The sequence below is a fragment of the Pecten maximus genome, chromosome 10 (assembly GCF_902652985.1).
Source record: "Pecten maximus chromosome 10, xPecMax1.1, whole genome shotgun sequence".
NCBI lineage: Eukaryota > Metazoa > Mollusca > Bivalvia > Pectinida > Pectinidae > Pecten > Pecten maximus.
The window spans coordinates 12,576,991-12,598,285 of NC_047024.1; the positions used below are offsets into that span (position 1 = coordinate 12,576,991).

The 21,295-nt window shown below is 34.8% G+C and overlaps 2 protein-coding genes across 4 annotated transcripts in view; one reads left to right on the forward strand and one right to left on the reverse strand.

Annotated features, from left to right (window-relative positions):
* LOC117336062 (ubiquitin carboxyl-terminal hydrolase MINDY-2-like) overlaps window positions 1-21,295 on the forward strand; it is a 49,605-nt gene that overhangs the window by 16,799 nt on the left and 11,511 nt on the right. For both annotated transcript variants that reach the window (XM_033896416.1, XM_033896415.1), the window contains exon 5: window positions 13,235-13,377. In XM_033896416.1, the coding sequence (XP_033752307.1) occupies window positions 13,235-13,377 (143 nt within the window). The remainder of the gene's footprint in view (window positions 1-13,234; window positions 13,378-21,295) is intronic.
* LOC117336063 lies at window positions 16,073-20,879 on the reverse strand. 2 transcript variants are annotated; one of them, XM_033896418.1, is made up of 4 exons: window positions 20,550-20,879; window positions 18,225-18,342; window positions 17,282-17,418; window positions 16,073-16,754 (listed from the first exon to the last, which is right to left on the reverse strand). In XM_033896418.1, exons 1-4 carry the CDS (start codon window positions 20,593-20,595, stop codon window positions 16,633-16,635), a joined length of 423 nt encoding a protein of 140 aa, XP_033752309.1. In that variant the 5' UTR covers window positions 20,596-20,879; the 3' UTR covers window positions 16,073-16,632. The 2 variants fall into 2 exon arrangements, with proteins under 2 accessions (XP_033752309.1, XP_033752308.1); XM_033896417.1 differs by having other exon boundaries at window positions 20,303-20,871.

The window sequence follows — 21,295 nt, forward strand, 5'->3', positions numbered from 1 at the left end:
ATGAATAAGCTTTGCTTGACGGTCCCCTGGCAACAGAGGAATGGCCCAAAAGGGGAACTTGGCTAAAAAAAAATTTGTTTAAAAATCTTTTCCTTTATGCCTAAGAAGATTTCAACTAAATTTGGTAGGAACATCATTTGGAGAGGCAATCATTTCTCAAATAAGTATTATTTGTTTGACTCTTAGTGTCAAAGGGAAATTAGCTCAAATTTGGCTTTAAATGGTTTTCGATGACTACACTGACGAGTATATATACATACTTACCAATTGCTGACAAAGCTTCCATGAATTACAGATTTCTAGTGGTTTGAGTATGAACATTACCATTCTCCCTGCTATAAGTCTTGTAGTCAGATGATCGTCTAGTTATTAAGTTCATTTGAAGATTCTGCAATGCAGGAGGAAGCCTTACATATATTACTCACAACATAAAACAATAAGAATTTAATCAACACAAATAAATAACAGCCTCTAAAAATGGCACCTTTAATTAAAGTTTATGTACCAAATATCAACATGGCTTTAAATGACTCGAACAAACAGGCAGAGCACAGGTAGCAGTGTACAGTAAAAATGCCCAATTCTGAAAAATATGGCACATGTTTGTAGATATGTAAACATTGCCAGTTAACCCTACATATAACCTCTAATAAAGTATATATATTTGTGATCTGTACAACATTTGCAATTTTAATACAGCTCTGAAGGATAAGTAAACTGAAATTTTCTGTGATTTTTATACGCCCGACGAAAGACGGGCGGGCGGGCACATATGGTGTGCGGACCATAACTCCAATACTACTCGACCCAGGCTCTCCATACTTGACACAAATATACATCTTGATGAGCCGGAGTGTCGCATACCAAAATCATGCCCTTTACCCCCGTATTTGCGGAGTTATTCCCCTTTGATGATTTTACTTGTCCGGACCATAACTCCAGTACTACTCGACCCAGGCTCTCCATACTTGGCACAAATATACATATTGATGAGCAGGAGTGTCCCATACCAAAATCATGCTCCTTACCCCCTTATTTGTGGAGTTATTCCCCTTTGATGATTTTTCTTGTCCGGACCATAACTCCAATACTACTCAACCCAGGCTCTCCATACTTGACACAAATAAACATCTTGATGAGCCGGATAGTCGCATACCAAAATCATGCCCCTTACCCCCGTATTTGCGGAGTTATTCCCCTTTGATGATTTTACTTGTCCGGACCATAACTCCAATACTACTCGAACCAGGCTCTCCATACTTGACACAAATAAACATCTTGATGAGCCGGATAGTCGCATACCAAAATCATGCCCCTTACCCCCGTATTTGCGGAGTTATTCCCCTTTGATGATTTTACTTGTCCGGACCATAACTCCAATACTACTCGAACCAGGCTCTCCATACTTGACACAAATATACATCTTGATGAGCCGGAGTGTCGCATACCAAAATCATGCCCCTTACCGCCTTATTTGTGGAGTTATTCCCCTTTGATGATTTTACTTCGGGCACATATGGTGTTGAGCTCTCCATACTTAACACAAATATACATCTAGATGAGCCGGAGTGTCACATACCAAAATTATGCCCCTTACCCCGTTATTAGCGGAGTTATTGCCCTTTGATGATTTTACTTATCCGGACCATAACTTCAATACTACCCGACCCAGGCTCTGTATATTCTGTATATAAACATGTGAACTAATTTTTGTGTTGTTGTGTCTAAACCAAGGTTCCCATATTTGCAACATATATACATCTCATCATTTAAAGTTGCCCTTTGGTTTCGACTACACACCATTATGTGTATCAATATCTCCTTAGAACTTTCCAACAATGATACTTCATTTTAAAGCATTACAACCTGTGAAACTACCCCCTTCCAAGTATCAAATATTGCGGCGGGCCCTTGTTAGAGCTGTGAATACCATGGTAACAGCTTAAAAAATGCTCAAAAATTGCAAAATATTATGATATTTGACCCAAAATGACACAATTCTCATCACAATTTTGTTTCTGAAACCTATTTAAAATTAAATATCTCTATGCCAAAGACAGAATTAATCTTGTTTTGACATATGTTGTAAATTAAGTTTTTCCACTATCTTACCTCTTCTGTGGGCTTCCATTTTTCGCTGTAGGCAAAACTAAATTTCCTGTGTAAACACACTTTCGGAAAATCTGGAAATTTAAAATCCGGAACCAATTAATTAATTTTTGTTTTAACAAATGTGAAGCCTCTATGTACTTCTTCATACTGAATATACCAATTATAGTGTACATTTATTTTTTCATATTTTATGCATATCATAATACAGTTATAATACAGAGTTATTTGCTTAACAAAAAATTTGCCCATGGCCAGACTGTCCTACTGTAGTGTGCTACCACAATGGAATTTTTTCAATATCAATTAATTAACAAAAATAAACAAGCTCAAATTTTTGTATAGTGGTAATAGATTAAAGTATGAAGCTTTCAGTATTGTATCAAAATGTACAACAGTCTATTCTTGTTAACAATCAGTCATAATTATTCTTTGTTTGATGATGAAGCCACCTTTGAATATTGATATTATTTGTAAAATTATTTGCAATCACAAAAAAAATATTTCTATCGTTTATTGATAATGTTTGATACATGTAATATAACACTACTAAATATGGTTGATATACACATACACTTTTGTGATGATATGAATTCTCTGCAAAGTAACTTTTTTGATTGAATAATAGAAATGCAGATTCAAAGAATTTTTTTTTCATATGAGATATATAATACACTCTCACTAGCAGAATACCACCAGCAAGTGAAACTCTGTGAAGATTCAAGTGTTCAGTCAATGGAATGCCTTGAGATTGATATGGGTTACTTATAGGCTAAACATTATTGATGAGTGTTGCTTTCTATACAACTATATTCTAAAAAGTTATCCATGTGGAAATAATCCCTACATCTCATGTTGTCATCTACAATTTAAAAAATAACTGATTGATATCTAAACTTCAAAATGATTTAATATACCATCAAATATTTTGGATGAAATTAAAACAGAACATCAAATTGTCATTAAGGTATTGCAAGAGAGAGCATTTTTGGTGTAGTGGAAATTCATCGTGGTGTAATTAAACCTGAGATCTATGATGCAGCTGTCATGTAACATACCATATGTTTCAAATGAAAAATTATTAAATAAATGAATGTATCAGAAGAACTTCAGTGTAAAATGTGTGATATAATATCTGTACATTCCAATAAAGAGTAATCCCAATATGATTACTGTAGTAGTAAACCCAATACGATTACTGTAGTAGTAAACCCAATATGATTACTGTAGTAGTAAACCCAATATGATTACTGTAGTAGTAAACCCAATATGATTACTGTAGTAGTAAACCAATACGATTACTGTAGTAGTAAACCCAATACGATTACTGTAGTAGTAAACCCAATACGATTACTGTAGTAGTAAACCCAATATGATTACTGTAGTAGTAAACCCAATACGATTACTGTAGTAGTAAACCCAATACGATTACCGTAGTAGTAAACCCAATACGATTACTGTAGTAGTAAACCCAATACGATTACCATAGTAAACCCAATACGATTACTGTAGTAGTAAACCTGATATGATTACTGTAGTAGTAAACCCGATATGATTACTGTAGTAGTAAACCCAATATGATTACTGTAGTAGTAAACCCAAACGATTTGGTTTGTTTGTTTTTGTTTAACGTCCTATTAACAGCCAGGGTCATTTAAGGACGTGCCAGGTTTTGGAGGTGGAGGAAAGCCGGAGTACCCGGAGAAAAACCACTGGCCTACGGTCAGTACCTTGCAACTGCCCCACGTAGGTTTCGAACTCGCAACCCAGTGGTGGAGGGCTAGTGTTAAAGTGTCAGGATACCTTAACCACTCGGCAACCGCGATTACCCAAACGATTACCGTAGTAAACCCAATACGATTACTGTAGTAGTAAACTCAATATGATTACTGTAGTAGTAAACCCAATACGATTACTGTAGTAGTAAACCCAATACGATTACTGTAGTAGTAAACCCAATAAGATTACTGTAGTAGTAAACCCAATACGATTACTGTAGTAGTAAACCCAATATGATTACTGGTGTAGTAAACCCAATATGATTACTGTAGTAGTAAACCCAATATGATTACTGTAGTAGTAAACCCAATATGATTACTGTAGTAGTAAACCCAATATGATTACTGTAGTAGTAAACCCAATACGATTACTGTAGTAGTAAACCCAATACGATTACTGTAGTAGTAAACCCAATACGATTACTGTAGTAGTAAACCCAATACGATTACTGTAGTAGTAAACCCAATATGATTACTGTAGTAGTAAACCCAATATGATTACTGTAGTAGTAAACCCAATACGATTACTGTAGTAGTAAACCCAATACGATTACTGTAGTAGTAAACCCAATACGATTACTGTAGTAGTAAACCCAATATGATTACTGTAGTAGTAAACCCAATATGATTACTGTAGTAGTAAACCCAATATGATTACTGTAGTAGTAAACCCAATACGATTACTGTAGTAGTAAACCCAATATGATTACTGTAGTAGTAAACCCAATACGATTACTGTAGTAGTAAACCCAATACTGATTACTGTAGTAGTAAACCCAATATGATTACTGTAGTAGTAAACCCAATATGATTACTGTAGTAGTAAACCCAATACGATTACTGTAGTAGTAAACCCAATACGATTACTGTAGTAGTAAACCCAATACGATTACTGTAGTAGTAAACCCAATATGATTACTGTAGTAAACCCAATACGATTACTGTAGTAGTAAACCCAATATGATTACCATAGTAAACCCAATACGATTACTGTAGTAGTAAACCCAATTATGATTACTGTAGTAGTAAACCCAATACGATTACTGTAATAAACCCAATACGATTACTGTAGTAGTAAACCCAATACGATTACTGTAGTAGTAAACCCAATATGATTACTGTAGTAGTAAACCCAATACGATTACTGTAGTAGTAAACCGAATATGATTACTGTAGTAGTAAACCCAATACGATTACTGTAGTAGTAAACCCAATACAATTACTGTAGTAGTAAACCCAATTATGATTACTGTAGTAGTAAACCCAATACGATTACTGTAGTAGTAAACCCAATATGATTACTGTAGTAGTAAACCCAATATGATTACTGTAGTAGTAAATCAATACGATTACTGTAGTTGTAAACCCAATACAATTACTGTAGTAGTAAACCCAATTATGATTACTGTAGTAGTAAACCCAATACGATTACTGTAGTAGTAAACCCAATATGATTACTGTAGTAGTAAACCCAATATGATTACTGTAGTAGTAAATCAATATGATTACTGTAGTAGTAAACCCAATATGATTACTGTAGTAGTAAATCAATACAATTACTGTAGTAGTAAACCCAATATGATTACTGTAGTAGTAAACCCAATATGATTACTGTAGTAGTAAACCCAATATGATTACTGTAGTAGTAAATCAATATGATTACTGTAGTAGTAAACCCAATATGATTACTGTAGTAGTAAATCAATACAATTACTGTAGTAGTAAACCCAATATGATTACTGTAGTAGTAAACCCAATATGATTACTGTAGTAGTAAATCAATACAATTACTGTAGTAGTAAACCCAATTATGATTACTGTAGTAGTAAACCCAATACGATTACTGTAGTAGTAAACCCAATATGATTACTGTAGTAGTAAACCCAATACGATTACTGTAGTAGTAAACCCAATATGATTACTGTAGTAGTAAACCCAATATGATTACTGTAGTAGTAAACCCAATATGATTACTGTAGTAGTAAACCCAATATGATTACTGTAGTAGTAAACCCAATATGATTACTGTAGTAGTAAACCCAATATGATTACTGTAGTAGTAAACCCAATATGATTACTGTAGTAGTAAACCCAATACGATTACTGTAGTAGTAAACCCAATATGATTACTGTAGTAGTAAACCCAATATGATTACTGTAGTAGTAAACCCGATATGATTACTGTAGTAGTAAACCCAATATGATTACTGTAGTAGTAAACCCAATATGATTACTGTAGTAGTAAACCCAATATGATTACTGTAGTAGTAAACCCAATATGATTACTGTAGTAGTAAACCCAATATGATTACTGTAGTAGTAAACCCAATACGATTACTGTAGTAGTAAACCCAATACGATTACTGTAGTAGTAAACCCAATATGATTACTGTAGTAAACCCAATATGATTACTGTAGTAGTAAATCAATACGATTACTGTGGTAGTAAACCCAATACGATTACTGTAGTAGTAAATCAATACAATTACTGTAGTAGTAAACCCAATACGATTACTGTAGTAGTAAACCCAATACGATTACTGTAGTAGTAAACCCGATACGATTACTGTAGTAAACCCAATATGATTACTGTAGTAGTAAACCCAATATGATTACTGTAGTAGTAAACCCGATACGATTACTGTAGTAGTAAACCCGATACGATTACTGTAGTAAACCCAATACGATTACTGTAGTAGTAAATCAATACAATTACTGTTGTAGTAAATCAATACGATTACTGTAGTAGTAAATCAATACAATTACTGTAGTAGTAAACCCAATATGATTACTGTAGTAAACCCAATATGATTACTGTAGTAAACCCAATATGATTACTGTAGTAGTAAACCCAATATGATTACTGTAGTAGTAAACCCAATATGATTACTGTAGTAGTAAACCCAATATGATTACTGTAGTAGTAAACCCAATACGATTACTGTAGTAGTAAACCCAATATGATTACTGTAGTAGTAAATCAATACAATTACTGTAGTAGTAAACCCAATTATGATTACTGTAGTAGTAAACCCAATATGATTACTGTAGTAGTAAATCAATACAATTACTGTAGTAGTAAACCCAATTATGATTACTGTAGTAGTAAACCCAATATGATTACTGTTGTAAACCCAATATGATTACTGTAGTAGTAAACCCAATATGATTACTGTAGTAGTAAACCCAATACGATTACTGTAGTAGTAAACCCAATACGATTACTGTAGTAGTAAACCCAATATGATTACTGTAGTAAACCCAATATGATTACTGTAGTAGTAAACCCAATATGATTACTGTAGTAGTAAATCAATACGATTACTGTTGTAGTAAACCCAATACGATTACTGTAGTAGTAAACCGAATATGATTACTGTAGTAGTAAACCCGATACGATTACTGTAGTAGTAAACCCAATACGATTACTGTAGTAGTAAACCCAATACGATTACTGTAGTAGTAAACCCAATACGATTACTGTTGTAAACCCAATATGATTACTGTAGTAGTAAACCCAATATGATTACTGTTGTAAACCCAATACGATTACTGTAGTAGTAAACCCAATATGATTACTGTAGTAGTAAACCCAATACGATTACTGTAGTAGTAAACCCAATATGATTACCATAGTAAACCCAATACGATTACTGTGGTAGTAAACCCAATATGATTACCGTAGTAAACCCAATATGATTACTGTAGTAGTAAACCCAATATGATTACCATAGTAAACCCAATACGATTACTGTAGTAGTAAACCCAATATGATTACTGTAGTAGTAAACCCAATATGATTACTGTTGTAAACCCAATACGATTACTGTAGTAGTAAACCCAATATGATTACTGTAGTAGTAAACCCAATACGATTACTGTAGTAGTAAACCCAATATGATTACTGTAGTAGTAAACCCAATATGATTACCATAGTAAACCCAATACGATTACTGTAGTAGTAAACCCAATATCATTACTGTAGTAGTAAACCCAATACGATTACTGTAGTAGTAAACCCAATATGATTACTGTAGTAGTAAACCCAATACGATTACTGTAGTAGTAAACCCAATATGATTACTGTAGTAAACCCAATATAATTACTGTATTAGTAAACCCAATACGATTACTGTAGTAGTAAACCCAATATGATTACTGTAGTAAACCCAATACGATTACTGTAGTAGTAAACCCAATATGATTACTGTAGTAGTAAACCCGATACGATTACTGTAGTAGTAAACCCGATACGATTACTGTAGTAGTAAACCCAATACGATTACTGTAGTAGTAAACCCAATACGATTACTGTAGTAGTAAACCCAATATGATTACTGTAGTAGTAAACCCAATATGATTACCATAGTAAACCCAATACGATTACTGTAGTAGTAAACCTAATATGATTACTGTAGTAGTAAACCCAATACGATTACTGTAGTAGTAAACCCAATATGATTACTGTAGTAGTAAACCCAATATGATTACCATAGTAAACCCAATACGATTACTGTAGTAGTAAACCCAATATGATTACTGTAGTAGTAAACCCAATATGATTACTGTAGTAGTAAACCCAATATGATTACTGTAGTAGTAAACCCAATATCATTACTGTAGTAGTAAACCCAATATGATTACTGTAGTAGTAAACCCAATACGATTACTGTAGTAGTAAACCCAATACGATTACTGTAGTAGTAAACCCAATATGATTACTGTAGTAGTAAACCCAATACGATTACTGTAGTAGTAAACCGAATATGATTACTGTAGTAGTAAACCCAATACGATTACTGTAGTAGTAAACCCAATATGATTACTGTAGTAAACCCAATATGATTACTGTATTAGTAAACCCAATACGATTACTGTAGTAGTAAACCCAATTACGATTACTGTAGTAGTAAACCCAATACAATTACTGTAGTAGTAAACCCAATATGATTACTGTAGTAGTAAACTCAATACGATTACTGTAATAGTAAACCCAATATGATTACTGTAGTAGTAAACCCAATTACGATTACTGTAGTAGTAAACCCAATATGATTACTGTAGTAGTAAACCCAATACGATTACTGTAGTAGTAAACCCAATATGATTACTGTAATAGTAAACCCAATACGATTACTGTAGTAGTAAACCCAATACAATTACTGTAGTAGTAAACCCAATACGATTACTGTAGTAGTAAACCCAATATGATTACTGTAGTAGTAAACCCAATATGATTACTGTAGTAGTAAACCCAATACGATTACTGTAGTAGTAAACCCAATATGATTACTGTAGTAGTAAACCCAATATGATTACTGTAGTAGTAAACCCAATATAATTACTGTAGTAGTAAACCCAATACGATTACTGTAGTAGTAAACCCAATATGATTACTGTAGTAGTAAACCCAATATGATTACTGTAGTAGTAAACCCAATATGATTACTGTAGTAAACCCAATATCATTACTGTAGTAGTAAACCCAATATGATTACTGTATAGTAAAACCCAATACGATTACTGTAGTAGTAAACCCAATACGATTACTGTAGTAGTAAACCCAATACGATTACTGTAGTAGTAAACCCAATATGATTACTGTATAGTAAAACCCAATACGATTACTGTAGTAGTAAACCCAATACGATTACTGTAGTAGTAAACCCAATATGATTACTGTAGTAGTAAACCCAATACGATTACTGTAGTAGTAAACCCAATACGATTACTGTAGTAGTAAACCCGATACGATTACTGTAGTAGTAAACCCAATACGATTACTGTAGTAGTAAACCCAATATGATTACTGTATAGTAAACCCAATACGATTACTGTAGTAGTAAACCCGATATGATTACTGTAGTAGTAAACCCGATACGATTACTGTAGTAGTAAACCCAATACAATTACTGTAGTAGTAAACCCAATATGATTACTGTAGTAAACCCAATACGATTACTGTAGTAGTAAACCCAATACCATTACTGTAGTAGTAAACCCAATATGATTACTGTAGTAGTAAACCCAATACGATTACTGTAGTAGTAAACCCAATATGATTACTGTAGTAGTACACCCAATACGATTACTGTAGTAGTAAACCCAATATGATTACTGTAGTAGTAAACCCAATATGATTACTGTAGTAGTAAACCCAATACAATTACTGAAGTAGTAAACCCAATATGATTACTGTAGTAGTAAACCCAATACGATTACTGTAGTAGTAAACCCAATATGATTACTGTAGTAAACCCAATATGATTACTGTAGTAGTAAACCCAATATGATTACTGTAGTAGTAAACCCAATACAATTACTGAAGTAGTAAACCCAATATGATTACTGTAGTAGTAAACCCAATACGATTACTGTAGTAGTAAACCCAATATGATTACTGTAGTAGTAAACCCAATACGATTACTGTAGTATACGTAGTAAACCCAACATGATTACTGTAGTAGTAAACCCAATATGATTACTGTAGTAGTAAACCCAATTATGATTATCATAATAAACCCAATATGATTACTGTAGTAGTAAACCCAATACGATTACTGTAGTAGTAAACCCAATATGATTACTGTAGTAGTAAACCCAATATGATTACTGTTGTAAACCCAATACGATTACTGTAGTAGTAAACCCAATATGATTACTGTAGTAGTAAACCCAATATGATTACTGTAAAAGTAAATTTCTTTCAGGTGTATAAAAAGCAGTTAGGTGAATGGCATTATCTCGGGGTAGTTTTTGCGAAATAAATGTTTTACGTCTATTGTTCTCAAAAACCTGGTCAGCAAGCCATCTGAGGCCTTGAAAGTTGTCTGCTAATTGTTTGTTTGATGCACAAAGTTCTTTACGTAGAGCTTTATGCTTTGTCGGGATACCAGAATCTGCATTTCCCTTTGGCTGTGTATAACATGAAATATTTTCATCTCCACTTCTTCTGGATACATTAATTTTAAGCCACCTCCAAATTCCTGCCCTTTAGATATTTGTGGAAAATCGGGAAAAACATATATATTCCATGTTGAGAGGGTTGATTTTGGTATACCATATTTGGATGATATAACACATGTTCCATATACCTCCACCAGATCCAGAAGTTCCTTCTTTTCTGCAGCTGTTTAAAATTTGTATTTGCCACATATTTTTCTCATATGAGATTCCTCACTCATGTTCACATCATCATTAAGTGTGCAGCTGGTTGTCAGCATACTAGGTAGAGTTGTACACATCATCATTAAGTGTACAGCTGGTTGTCAGCATACTAGGTAGAGTTGTACACATCATCATTAAGTGTACAGCTGGTTGTCAGCATACTAGGTAGAGTTGTACACATCATCATTAAGTGTACAGCTGGTTGTCAGCATACTAGGTAGAGTTGTACACATGATCATTAAGTGTACAGCTGGTTGTCAGCATACTAGGTAAAGTTGTACACATCATCATTAAGTGTACAGCTGGTTGTCAGCATACTAGGTAGAGTTGTACACATGATCATTAAGTGTACATGTACAGCTGGTTGTCAGCATACTAGGTAGAGTTGTACACATCATCATTAAGTGTACAGCTGGTTGTCAGCATACTAGGTAGAGTTGTACACACTTTAGTGGGAGTCATGTCAAGTCATCCGACAGGTCATTTAGTAGGTTTTGTTAAAGATGTAGGATTTCTCCATTCCTTCAGAATGATGTCTTCTCTACTCACTGTGTTCTTAAAGTATTCCTCAATCTGCTTCATACTGATATTTTTGAAGTTATTTTGAAAACTGATAACAATACCCTTTACTCCTGCTACTTTTATACAGCCTCAGTACTTAATGAATCACATGCTGACAAAATGAAATACTAATTGATTGTTAATTCTAATTGTTGAAATATTAATTGATTGTTAATTCTAATTGTTAAACTATGCGTGTCCAGCTGGTTAATTACAATCCAGTGAATGTTTAGGTACCCATAGGAGTCCTAATTAGTGACAAGTAATTTCATTATGTGTACATGTACACAGGCTTAATATGAAGACAAATTATATTTACACATATCAATTCAGAAGAAATATGTTAAATTAAAGGAAGAAGTGTTCTTTGAAAATAGTTCCCGAGATGAGGAAAATCACGAGCAAACTAGAACCCGTCGAGGTCGCTTGTGTTGTCAGAATTCGAAGATATCATGCATACAGAGTGTATTGGACACCAGTCATCGGTGAAGAGTTAACAACAGAGCCTGACATAGATGGGCGTTTGTTTAGTGACAAATTTTTGGAGGCAGTTATGAAGGACAAACATACTGTTGGATAATATCACAGTTCTGCTACTTCTTTTAAGCACAGAGGGGAACAATTACATGTTGCCAAATCACAGGAACCAGAAAATGTTCTCAGCTTAGATATTGGGGACTAGAAGTACCCTGCATAGTAAAATTTGGGTCTCAAAACAAAAAAATCAACGATCAGATTCAAGAAAAGCTTAAAAACATATCAAAGAACTGGTAGCATTATTTTGCCGTTGTGAAAACTGCCCTTTGAAGTACCTAGGGCCAGCATAAAACGGCTCTTTTCAGGACCAACAAATTTTCAAAAATCCTCAAATATTACACGTTTTATGTTTTTCATATTATGTGTGATATATATGATTTTTGATAAAGATTCATTGTGTAATATTTAAATTATGTACATTCAACAATCTCGGTCGACATTCCACATAATAATATCTTCCATCAATATATTGTTTACACTCTGCATACTAAATCTTCCGCCAATACACATATACTGTTTACTGACCTTCACAAAGGAACCAGATCAGTTGATAATTAGTTACATGTTAGCAATTCTAGAATTACATAAATTCTGATCAGCGGCAAAATTATGTTCAGAATTATCTCGTATCAACAGTTGTTTGGGGCCAGCTAACATTTTAGCTGCAGTAGCTACGTATACCTAGCGGGCTGGGCAGTCCTCCATGATGTCAAATCTGATAGTTTAAACTTAAGTTTGATTTTTCAACCTGTAGTTTTGAACAGGATCAACAATATTTATTTGATTTAGTTTGAACTAACTGGAGGTTTACCATGTACATTTTGGGGTGTTTTATATGCATTTGGCTTTGGCCAATTTAATGAGTAAATTATATAGACAGATGTCATTAAATATATACCTTTGGAAGAATGTCTTAAAGATAAAGCAGATTATACCCTTAAATTGTTAAAATGTTATGTATATTAATCTTATCTTTATACAGATACATTTGAATAAAGAGATAGTTTGTGGTATGATATCAAATACAAAATGTACAAAACAACGTGTATATAAGGTAACGGATGATGTCATTAATTTTTCAGCATTGTTGTGCGAGTCGTTTCTGGATGGAGCGGCAGCCCAGCTGACCTATCATGGATTGTGTGAGCTAAATTCAGTGGTCAAGGAAAACCAGCTGTGTGTCTTCTTCAGGAATAACCACTTCAGTACCATGTATAGACACCAGGTGAGTCCAGCCAGTGTAACATCTAGGCTACAGCAGGTGAGTCCAGCCAGTGTAACATCTAGGCTACACCAGGTTAGGCCAGCCAGTGTAACATCTAGGCTACACCAGGTGAGTCCAGCCAGTGTAACATCTAGGCTACACCAGGTGAGTCCAGCCAGTGTAACATCTAGGCTACACCAGGTGAGTCCAGCCAGTGTAACATCTAGGCTACACTAGGTTAGGCCAGCCAGTGTAACATCTAGGCTACACCAGGTGAGTCCAGCCAGTGTAAAATCTAGGCTACACCAGGTTAGGCCAGCCAGTGTAACATCTAGGCTACACCAGGTTTATTGAGACCAGCCAGTGTAACATCTAGGCTACAGCAGGTTTATTGAGACAATCCGTTATATCTAGGCTTTATCACCGAGACAATCTTATATCTAGTCTTTATCACCGAGACAATCCGTTATATCTAGGCTTTATCACCGAGACAATCTTCTATCTAGTCTTTATCATTGAGACAATCTTATATCTAGGCTTTATCACCGAGACAATCTTATATCTAGGCTTTATCACCGAGACAATCTTATATCTAGTCTTTATCACTGAGACAATCTTATATCTAGGCTTTATCACCGAGACAATCCGTTATATCTAGGCTTTATCACCGAGACAATCTTATATCTAGTCTTTATCATTGAGACAATCTTATATCTAGGCTTTATCAGCGAGACAATCTTATATCTAGGCTTTATCACCGAGACAATCTTATATCTAGGCTTTATCATTGAGACAATCTTATATCTAGGCTTTATCACTGAGACAATCTTATATCTAGGCTTTATCACCGAGACAATCTTATATCTAGGCTTTATCACTGAGACAATCTTATATCTAGGCTTTATCACTGAGACAATCTTATATCTAGTCTTTATCATGGAGACAATCTTATATCTAGTCTTTATCACTGAGACAATCCGTTATATCTAGGCTTTATCACCGAGACAATCCGTTATATCTAGGCTTTATCACCGAGACAATCTTATATCTAGTCTTTATCACTGAGACAATCTTATATCTTGTCTTTATCACTGAGACAATCCGTTATATCTAGGCTTTATCACCGAGACAATCCGTTATATCTAGGCTTTATCACCGAGACAATCTTATATCTAGTCTTTATCACCGAGACAATCTTATATCTAGTCTTTATCACTGAGACAATCCGTTATATCTAGGCTTTATCACCGAGACAATCTTATATCTAGGCTTTATCACCGAGACAATCTTATATCTAGTCTTTATCACCGAGACAATCTTATATCTTGGCTTTATCACCGAGACAATCTTATATCTAGTCTTTATCACCGAGACAATCTTATATCTAGTCTTTATCACTGAGAAAATCCGTTATATCTAGGCTTTATCATTGAGACAATCTTATATCTAGGCTTTATCATTGAGACAATCTTATATCTAGGCTTTATCACCGAGACAATCTTATATCTAGGCTTTATCACCGAGACAATCTTATATCTAGGCTTTATCATTGAGACAATCTTATATCTAGGCTTTATCACCGAGACAATCTTATATCTTGGCTTTATCAGTTTTACTGAGACAAACTTATATCTAGGTTTCAGCAATTCCTTTATCTTGGCTTCAACAGTTTTACCGACTAAGACAGTCTGTTTTACCTATTAGCTTCAACAGTTTTACTGACCATGACAAAAGTTTGGAAGCTCAACACACATTTCCATCAATTCTTATACTCTTGATCAAGAAGAATTGTTGTCATAAACTATGTCATACATTGTTGTCATAAACTATGTCATACATTGTTGTCATAAACTATGTCATACATTGTTGTCATAAACTATGTCGTACATTGTTGTCATAAACTATGTCGTACATTGTTGTCATAAACTATGTCGTACATTGTTGTCATAAACTATGTCGTACATTGTTGTCATAAACTATGTCGTACATTGTTGTCATAAACTATGTCGTACATTGTTGTCATAAACTATGTCATACATTGTTGTCATAAACTATGTCATACATTGTTGTCATAAACTATGTCATACATTGCTGTCATTGACTTCATCATACATTGTTGTCATAACTTCTTCATAAACTGTTCCAACACATGTTTCCAGAGTTATGTTCCTTTAAACGAAATTGTTATATCATGATGACTACTTCTGAATTAATACATAGGTTTCAAGTGTCTTTTACCCAGTATTATTTACTAGTGCAAGTTTCAGTTAGCTAGCTGGTCATAGTTCTGGTTTTTAAATATTGATAGAATGGTCATATGGGTAAAGAAACAATACACTGTTTTGTATTTGTTTGTGATCCAGTGGTTATGTATAGATTTGATCAGTTCTTGGCTGCAGTCTAATGGTTTGTAAAATACTGAAAAAAATCAAGCTAATCACAACAAAAGTCAATTTCTTGTGTGAGTGATTTTACGAGTGATAGTTAATTCAATCACTGACAATATAATGTTTTTTTCCGTGACCCCCCAGACAGTTATGATACAGGAGTTACCTCCCCTACCCTATCATAAAGAACTCTCTTGACTAATTAGACTTCGTATACTTTGCACACTGCTGTAGTAAACATAGTAATGCCATTTTTCTTGTTCCATGTACATTTGATTTAGATAGTGTCATGATGGTTTAGGGAGTCGGGAAGAATTTCAACTCCACAATGACAATGATTACACCATTTGTGAATAATCAGAATAATTTAATTAAACTCAGTGATTAAGACATACTCCTATAAGAATCATAAATCATCATATACATTCGTTGTTTCTGAAGTATCATTCTACATTTTTCTTAATGTTTTGTCATTTTCTCAATAAAACACAACTTGAAAATAAAATCACACATGCATCACCAAAGAGATCTCAACATTACTAGTATCACAGGAAATCCAACACTCTTCCTCCTCCTCTCTTGATTGGGAGTCTGTTCACAAAATCTCTCATTCACAGTCATAATGTCCTTGCTATGGCAGAGGTACATGTACATATGTAACTTTTACTGTTCACTTGCATAAATATATGGGTGGGTAACTCATTTTAAAAACATTTTAGTCCTTTGCTTGAACAGCTGTCCTTTCCATAAACAATGTCACACAAGTTTGTCTGTCTATGTACTAATTCATGCATCACTTGTGTAGTTATGTTCATTACTCAACAGTTTGTTTTGATTCATTTTACAGTCCAACAAGATAACAATCTGACATGGTGCACACTAGTAATATCTATGTGAATGTTGTAAATTGGTGATTAATTAAGTATACATATCCCATCAGCCACCACAAGCTCCACAGAGAGTTCCATTTATATACTGAACCTCCATTTTTATCACTTTGATGTAATGTTCCTGAAACAAAGAAAATAATCATTGTCATGACAACATATTTTTACTTAATTTCACAACTTGTTCAAAGAATCATTATCTTGATTAACAGCATAAAATTCAGAAAAAGAGTTTGTTCTATACCATTCTTATCCTCAAATGTATAAGCCCCTGACTACAATTAAGTCCCTTTTATTTTTGCATAATCATGTATTAAGAATACATGTAGTAAGCAAATAAGGTTCACAAATAAACCCTTCTCAAACTTCAATACTGAACTTAAACACTAATTGAGGGGGCTTAATTATTTGAGGATAAATACAATATTAAAGATATGATATTTCAGGGAATAGTTGACAAGCTGATCTCAAGGTCAGCCATAGGGAAATAAAAGCTTTTTTTTTTTTATAACATCTCAACAGAATACAAAAATTACAAGTAAATCTACACCTGAATTTGATTTGGTTTTGTCATCAGTCCGGTAAGAGATCAAAGGTCATACACGGCCCCTAATGGTCAATTTAAGGCTTTATGACAAGTGAATGACTTACCTGTGGTAGAGATATGACACTCGTACTCTTTTTTGAAGAACTGTACAAAACTTGTATCATAGAAAGTCTTCTCTGCAGCAGTAATCGGACAGTTCAAGGTTATCCCCTGTATACAGTGGTGATATGTGTCAAATAGACTGTAGGAGAAACAGAATATCAAAATGATAATGATTCAATTATCCTCAGGATCCTGTACCTTAGTCATGATATAACCTACTATGAATAGATGACATTACCAAGTAACCTGCATGTATATAGAATATACCAAACATTTAAATCTACAATTTATAGTCCACCATCATCAGACAAGAAAATAAAATGGCCAACAGACTGCCATCTTGGATTTTGACAGTTAAAGTTTGTTATCACCATTTTTTTAGATGTACAAGAAGGATATTTCTTAAACTTCAGATGTTGGTTTCTGTTGAACCCTAGATGTAATCATTTCATTTTGAGTCTGATCAGAAAAACAAATGGCCAACACAGGTGGCCATCTTGGATTTTGAGAGTTGAAGATCATTATCACTATTTCTTAAGAAGTGCTGGAGGGATATTATTTCTCAAACTTCATATGGAGGTTTCCCTTGGTCCAAAGATGTGCCCATTCAATTTTGAGTCTGATCAGGAAAACATTGTGGTTGACAGGAGGTCATGATCATCTGGTGATTTGTGGTCATTTGTGATTTGAAAATAGTTTGTAAACAATATGATGTACTAGCAGGGTGTATAGGACTCTCTGTGATTGTAAGGATTAGTTAGAAATATTTCGTAATTGTTGACAGAAAGACAGTAGTTACTGTAAAATTCCAGTCTGGTACATGTATAATGATGTGACCACAGTATTTTTCTTGGTGGGTTTGTTATACATACAAATAATTATCTAACAAAACTGCAACATAATAAAGGCTTTAAAATCACCCCTGTATTCCCCAGTATTACTTACCTACATATGTCTGTTGTTGGAGTGGGTTTAAAGATACCCTCGTACAAGGGGTCGGACAGGTTACGACACTCTTGTTGGGCGTACGATATACAGTATCCACCAACTTCTACACTATCAACTGGAAACACAAATATTAATACATGCATAGACAAGATCATGTTGACAATAGAGGTTGTACAATATTCAAAATATAATTGTAGTTTTAGTTGGTACCAAAATTTACCTACGTATACTGATTCATCTGTGAAGTTATTTGATGCCAGATTTATTGTGAAAGTTTGTGTAGTTTATAAACAACATCAGGATTTGATGTAAGGTTTTAACAGGAATTGAAGGGAGATAACCACATCAAGTTTTTATTAGCTCACCTGGACCGAAGGTCCGGTGAGCTTATGCCATGGTGCAGCGTCCGTCGTCCGGCGTCCGGCGTCCGTCCGTCAACATTTGCTTCAAATCGCTACTAGTCAAAAAGTTCTTATTGGATTTTGACCAAATTTGGTCAGAAACATCCTTGGCAGAAGGGGATCAGATTTTGCATAAATGGTGACTCTGACCCCCAAGGGGCCAAAGGGGCGGGGCCTAATTGGGAAATAGAGGTAATTCCTTCAAATCGCTACTTGTCATAAAGTTATGAATGGATTTGAACCCGATTTGGTCAGAAACATCCTTTGGGGAAGGGGAACAGATTTTGCATAAATGGTTACTCTGACCCCCAAGGGGCCAAAGGGGCGGGGCCTAATGGGGAAATAGAGGTAATTCCTTCAAATCGCTACTAGTCATAAAGTTATGAATGGATTTGACCCCAATTCGGTCAGAAACATCCTTCGGGGAAGGGGATCAGATTTTGCATAAATGGTGACTCTGACCCCCAAGGGGCCTGAGGGGCAGGGCCCAATAGGGGAAATTAAGGCAATTCCTTTAAATCGCTACTAGTCATAAAGTTATGAAAGGATTTGAACCCAATTTGGTCAGAAACATCCTTTGGGGAAGGGGAACAGATTTTGCATAAATGGTGACTCTGACCCCCTAGGGGCCAAAGGGGCGGAGCCTAATAGGGGAAATAGAGGTAATTCCTTCAAATCGCTACTAGTCATAAAATTATGAAAGGATTTGAACCCAATTTGTTCAGAAACATCCTTCAGGGAAGGGGAACAGATTTTACATAAATGGTTACTCTGACCCCCAAGGGGCCAAAGGGGCAGGGCCTAATGGGGAAATAGAGGTAATTCCTTCAAATAGCTACTAGTCATAAAGTTATGAAAGGATTTGAACCCAATTTGGTCAGAAACATCCTTTGGGGAAGGGGAACAGATTTTGCATAAATGGTGACTCTGGCCCCTAGGGGCCAAAGGGGCGGGGCCTAATAGGGGAAATAGAGGTAATTCCTTCAAATCGCTACTAGTCATAAAGTTATGAATGGATTTGAACCCAATTTGGTCAGAAGCATCCTTTTGGGAAGGGGAACAGATTTTGCATAAATGGTGACTCTGAGACCCTAGGGGCCAAAGGGGCTGAGCCCAATAGGGGAAATAGAGGTAATTCCTTAAAATCGCTACTAGTCATAAAGTTATGAATGGATTTGAACCCAATTTAGTAAGAAACATTCTTGGGGGAAGGGGAACAGATTTTGCATAAATGGTGACTCTGACCCCCGAGGGGCCAAAGGGGCGGGGCCTAATGGGGAAATAGAGGTAATTCCTTAAAATCGCTACTAGTCATAAAGTTATGAATGGATTTGAACCCAATTTAGTAAGAAACATTCTTGGGGGAAGGGGAACAGATTTTGCATAAATGGTGACTCTGACCCCGAGGGGCAAAAGGGGCGGGGCCCCATACGGGAAATAGAGGTAATTCCTTTAAATTACTACTAGTTATAAAGTTATAAATGCATGTTGTAAACTCAGAGAGTCTGGACTTCATTATTTCTTTAAAGCAGTTGGGATCCCCACGCTATAACCATAAATAGCATTGTTTGAGGTTAACAAACAAAAGGAATTGAACATGAACATTATTTTGACATTTGGTCAAATCCAACCAGGTGAGCGATACAGGCCCCATGAGCCTCTTGTTTAACTTACCTTGTAAAAAGTGGCAGGAAACAGCACAGTAGAAAAGTAGGAAGGTGGAACATAGACCCTGCTTTGATGGAGATTGGAAATCTGACACAAAAGATAACTCCATCTTGAAACACTCAACAGCTTGATTTTCATGTACCTTTTTAGTTTGTAAGGATTTACATCATCAGATCTGTCCTAACAAATATTTAATAATTACAATTGTCCTACTAACTCAATAATCCATATCATTAAGTCTAGTATTTTACACCTGTAGTGTGTTGATCACAACTGAATATCAGATGTTTATGTTGCATTTTGTTACATTTTAATTCCGGTTTTAATATATTTCCTTCCTTGATATACACACTGTGACATCAAAGTGAAGTTCACATCCTTTTTACTGTAGTAAAGTCATGAAGCCTCCTCTGGACTAAATCAGTCAGTTTGTAAATGTATTAACAATATATAAGATTAAAACACTGCTATCAACATAGCGAAGCTGATCGTGTTGTCATCTCAGTCTTCATAAAGTTTGAAGGTTATTGTGTATCCTGGGCTGCTCCGAAGTGTTGAAGGGAAGTTGTGCCCCATATAGAAGGATATCCTGCCCAGTGATATCTTGTAAAAATGATTCATCCACTTACGTATTGTGTTTAAAGTCACTGCACAACTCGGGTCGTCAGTCCCCGTACTTTACGTCAGTATATTTGCTGGTTGTCGAAACTATCCCTTGTCAAGTTACATTGTACTAATTAACCAAGCCTATGTACAGATTAGTTAAATCTGCATCAGCTCCAAAAATAAGGTTTAAACTGCGTGAGTTATCCATAATCTAGAAAATTATAGGACTAATAATGATAACATTAAAATATTAAATAATTGCAAATTAAAATGCTTTTGGTAATCATTTTCTGTTTTCATACCAGGATGATTGAACACATATTTGATATATATATATCAGTTTGAAGCTGTATTTGTGCTTCATAAGTTGTACTCATTACACTCCCAATACAA